Source organism: Perkinsus marinus, assembly GCF_000006405.1.
Source record: "Perkinsus marinus ATCC 50983 genomic scaffold scf_1104296972926, whole genome shotgun sequence".
Lineage (NCBI taxonomy): Eukaryota > Perkinsozoa > Perkinsida > Perkinsidae > Perkinsus > Perkinsus marinus.
In genome coordinates, this window is record NW_003201605.1 from 67,644 (window position 1) to 72,541 (window position 4,898).

At 47.6% G+C, this 4,898-nt stretch overlaps 1 protein-coding gene across 1 annotated transcript in view; it reads left to right on the forward strand.

The window, feature by feature from the left end:
* Nucleotides 1-3,178, forward strand: part of Pmar_PMAR018296 (hypothetical protein) — a gene marked incomplete at both ends in the record, with an annotated part of 5,352 nt that extends 2,174 nt beyond the window's left edge. Inside the window, 13 exons of the mRNA XM_002766416.1 lie at nucleotides 480-633; nucleotides 692-901; nucleotides 953-1,030; nucleotides 1,074-1,171; nucleotides 1,219-1,390; nucleotides 1,447-1,568; nucleotides 1,686-1,787; nucleotides 1,836-1,968; nucleotides 2,041-2,162; nucleotides 2,209-2,281; nucleotides 2,335-2,517; nucleotides 2,567-2,698; nucleotides 2,840-3,178. Of these exons, the coding sequence (XP_002766462.1) occupies nucleotides 480-633; nucleotides 692-901; nucleotides 953-1,030; nucleotides 1,074-1,171; nucleotides 1,219-1,390; nucleotides 1,447-1,568; nucleotides 1,686-1,787; nucleotides 1,836-1,968; nucleotides 2,041-2,162; nucleotides 2,209-2,281; nucleotides 2,335-2,517; nucleotides 2,567-2,698; nucleotides 2,840-3,178 (1,918 nt within the window). The remainder of the gene's footprint in view (nucleotides 1-479; nucleotides 634-691; nucleotides 902-952; nucleotides 1,031-1,073; nucleotides 1,172-1,218; nucleotides 1,391-1,446; nucleotides 1,569-1,685; nucleotides 1,788-1,835; nucleotides 1,969-2,040; nucleotides 2,163-2,208; nucleotides 2,282-2,334; nucleotides 2,518-2,566; nucleotides 2,699-2,839) is intronic.
* Between the last annotated feature and the right edge of the window lie 1,720 nt (nucleotides 3,179-4,898).

Genomic DNA, 4,898 nt, shown 5'->3' on the forward strand with positions numbered 1-4,898 from the left:
TGGTGATAGAAAAACGACGGTAAGTGATCAGTGTTGCATCGTTGATACGTGGGATGCAAAGTATCGATGTTATATCGATGCCGTGCCCTATGAACTACTATCGGGTGATATAAGTCGTCGAACAAGTTCGGCCGAGTGACGGGTCTCAAGGTGGCGAATGGATTATGCAGTGATTATGCCTCTGCCCAGCTGTGGTTGCGGAGTTGCTGGTGATATATTCCATAGTGTCCCGTCACTCGCCACGAAATTATACTAAACTGGAGGGTTCATGAACGTCGTCGTTTCAAATAACCTCGAGTGTTGGGTTGTTCTCATACCACTCCTTGCGAACTTCCTAGTTATTATGTAACTACGAACAACAGTCACAGCGAGATGGTATTTGACATAAACGACATTCTATATTACGTAGTTACCATTGCCCTCATCATCTGGTACGTGAACTCCATCTTGGTGTTGGTCGATGCCATTCCTCTTCTCAGGCTCTATCGCATCTTCTCCACCTCTCCTACTACAGGGGAAGTGCCGGCCAAAGAGGTCGCGGGGGTGGACGAAGCTGTTCCGGAGTCCTCTGGTCCAGTTCCTATAGCCACTACAGGAGCTGCCGTGCATGGAGAATGCGCACAAGAACAGGAAGTAGAGGTAAACCGGTGAATATATTCGCATATCGTCGTTATTGGTTATTGATATGTAGACGGGCATTACCGAAAAAGAGGAGACCACCGACGAGACCCCTACAGTGGAATCAGTGCATCTGAATGTGGCCGCCGAAGCCGTCGCGGAGATCGTCGCAGCTGCAGTTCTAGTGAACGAGGTGACTAGGCGCAGCAGCGAGGAGGAGGAGAAGGATGCGATGGTATCACCGACTGCCTTGCTCGCGCCGGCTGCTCCTGACACTAACGGGGTGAGCGTTAAAACACGGCTCGAAAGCTAGCAGTACTTGTGGTATGCTCAGCATCACGATATAGACGGTGACGTCTGTAGAAGCGAAGTTGGTCGAGAAAGAGAACCGCCGGGTTTCGAGGCTTGCAGGGTAGTCATCTGCTTGTCATCAGAGAGGACTATGTTGCCCTCAGCCCAATGCGAGACGGGTTGGAGGCCACAGCAATCAGCGTCAGGCCACAGCAAATGAGTTTGAAATCCAGCGAAGCATTCTTGCGGCTGCGAACTCCCGGTCATTTGTGTTCCCTCTGTTGAGTGTCGGAGATTCCGCATGTTTAGATCTATCAGCAGTCTCCTCCTGATCGTCGAGAAGCACCTCGATGAGCTCAACTCGGTGAACGTATCCACGTTAATACACCGTCTAGCTAGCATCACCCAAAACCAAGAACAGAATCAGAGAGTACTCGCCAACGACCCTAGAGTGAAAGAGGTCCTTCGCAGGGCTATTGACGTAACGAGTCTCCACACACATTGAGATGGTCACGGTCACCCCGATATTGTTGTCAGTTGGCGCCGACCTCGAGCTGTCAGTCACTGTCCAACATTTGCTGGGCGATTGGTAAACTGCAGATGGTCGAGGAAAAGGATGTGGTCCGAGCCATCGTGGAGGCGGCGAAGTCACAACTAGAGTGAGAGCACTGCCACCTCTGAGGCTAGCCGGACTGCTCTCTACCGCTCAGTCACTTCCGTCCTCAAAATTTCTCTAATATGTTATATGGGTTATCACGGATTGGATATTGTGATAGAGAGCTGATGGACTTGGTAGCCGAAAAAGTGGCGAACAGTCTATACACGTTTAAGCCACAGGAGGTCTCTAACCTCCTCTATGCTTATGGACGGCTCAACTGGTCAGTGCTGTCGCCTGTTGTTCATGCTGGGAAGGCGCTGGTTGATAGTTACAATGAGAAACTGCTGCAAGAGATATGTGCTTGTGTAGCGACTATGATGCCACGTTACGATGGTCAGGGGGTCGGCAATGTGATATGTTCCCTTGCCAAGCTGAAGTACCCCTGTATTCAGCTGATGGATGTGAGCAGACTAAGCCTTATTTTTTGCTTCGCTCCGCTGTGTTTGATGCTCATTTTTGATTACTGTTTTCAGGCGATTGCTGCTGATGTGGTGATGACCCCCTACAAGTATGGCAGATTCCTCATCTCGAAGGTTCTCCGTCCTCTGCACAGCCTTGGGTACACCAATCTGTCTATGTTGGTGACAGCAAGCAGGTAGAGGCAGCGACTACTATACTGTCCTTAACTTAGTGTCTGTCAGTCACGTCCTGGACAACCCCGCGGCTGATGTACGAATTGATGATATCATCACGGTGATGCAAGGATTTGCCCAAGTGACCTGTTTCCTCCTATGCATATTAAAATAGCGCAACTCATTGCCTCTCAGGAGAGCGTCAAAGCTCCGACTGCCAGTTCGGAAGGAACCATGCTGAAACCATCACCACGGAGTCTCGCCTCGACGTTCCCAGATTACGAAGGCGCTGGTCGACGAGTTGGTGCTCTCATGCAAGCCACAGCGATGAAGTTCTCGACAGTGGCCAAGCTAGAGGAGATCTCATTGGAGAAGATCGTAGGAATTGCAGGCAGAGTGCAAGTGAATTGAAGTCGCTTTGTTGCAGGTGCAACTGTTCAATTTGATGGCTCGTCTTGGAATGAAGTCCAAACCAAACAATGGTGGCTTCCTATTGTCAGCCTGTGCCAGAATACTGCAGAATCTCGACACTTTGAACGAGGAGCAAATAAAATCCATTGTAAGTTGCATGCCCGTTGTCAGTGGATCTTCGCATTCGATTTTCTTGCCGATGTGGCAACCGTTTCGACTAGACTTAGAATTAGATTCCCCGAACCAGGAGGGACGTGTTGGTATGATGATTTCTGTGTCCTTTCTTCAGCTACGGTCCTGTGCGGCTATGGAGCTTGCTCTCACCAGCTTCGAGGAGAGGTTATTGAACGAGATCGTCGATCCCGATGACTCCTTCATTATGGGCGCCGCCTCGTCAACAGCGACTGGCTCGGTCTCCTGCAGTTCCCCCGAGTCCTTCGTTAACGCTCCAGCGGCTTCGGAGTCTATGCCTGTCGATCTCATCTCGGCCGATTGCGTACCCATGTTGCCCGAATCCGTGACTGAGTGCGGGTGGAGCCCCGAATCATTGGAATACCTTTTTGAGACCGACGCTGAACATCTCGCACACTATTACCATCATCAAAGCCGCGGTGACGTTCGTTGGTAACCGCTAGTTGATTCACGACCGCTGAGCTGTGACTTGAAATTTTCTAAAATAGTCAATGTATGAACACCTACGATGAATCCAATCTTTTTTCCAATTATTGTAGTAGTAGTAATGACACCTTCAACGTTTTTATTGAATCACCCTCTAAAGAACTGTCTATGTTTGGCTCTTTGATTAACACTGACGTACGGGAAATGCAGCCTTTGAATCCTTCACTCTTCTCAAGCATGATAAAGATAAGATAATAATCGTCGCCGGTTGGCTCCTTTGAATATGGTGCTTTTGTCTCATATTGCACTGTTGTCATTTAGCAAGATGAGTAGCACTATCTTTATAGTCCACCCATTTACTTAAGTCATGAATGCGTGTGATCCGTTGTAGAGAGTTGATCATTGAAGAGTTGTGTTGATATGTCACGCATCATCAAGGCCCCATTAAACCGAGCACGTATCATACGTGACCCTAATGGGACGGTGAATAGGCTCCCAAAATCGTCTGGAGGCCATGACTCGGGTTGCTCGCGACCATTCGATTCCGGCTGGCCGCGGTATCGTCGAAGGAAAGACAAACGCTGCTCGTATTGGACCGACCACTTCATTATGGTCGACGAATGAAGTTGTGTTTGGATGGAAGTCTGCCTTGGTATGATAGCATATCGACGTGCACTGATGGTCACTGACTATTAACCACGTTGAATTTGGTTTGTTAATTCTACATGAACTAAGAACATTCTACATGAACATGAACTAAGAACGTTCGGTTAGATCTTACAGGTCGGCCCAACAGCAGCAACGAGCATGTGCCAAAGGGAGCATGAGGTTTGGATAGGTCGCCCATCGATAACATGACCCCGCATGATATCGCCGACACAAACCGAGTTAGTAAGGTTGAAGTTGAATCTCTCGAAGAAGATTTCTTTCTCTACTTTCTTGAACCGTCGATGTCGCCGACATCATGTCGGCAAACTGCCTAGCGCAGTGGAAAACTCTGAAAGTGAGAAATACTCTGGCTGATATATCTACACCTTTTCAATCTCAAATCCAGCAAATGAAACAACAAATTAGATAAATGAAATTTGATTTTAGTTGGATGAAAGGAATTTTTCACCGAACGAAAGCTCAAATTCGAAATGAAAGTTCAATTTTCGTAGACCACTCGAAAATAAAAGTTCAAATTCGTGGATGAAATTCATAAATTCGGGAACACAAGTTCAAATTCGTCAAACACAAGACCAATTTCGACCAATGAAAGCTCATTTTGATTCGATTAGGAAACTTGTTTCATCACCGTCTGCCACCGATTGTGACATGCAACTATTGATAGGAATCCACGGACTACAATGTGATGACATCATAATGGTGTTGAACAATGCAGTATCGGCGAAGTAAAGAATGATCCGAGGTTCGAATACCATACAAAACACAAACGGCGAGAAGAATGATGATTAATCGATAGTCTACTCCAACAGGCATGTGACATGCCGCAAGTGCGCTTCATCATCATCATCATCATCATCATCATCATCAAAGTAAATACATAGGCTAGAGAATAGCACAGAGTAACTAGGCTCAGAGTAACTAGCTTCGCGGGCGAGGGCCTCACGGACCAGTGTTTGCACCACTCTACACTCCACAAACTTCGTGTAAGGTAACACGCAAGTTGCATGATGCAACATGAAAGTCCTTTGTGTATGACACGATGTGGTTGGTGTATTAATTCA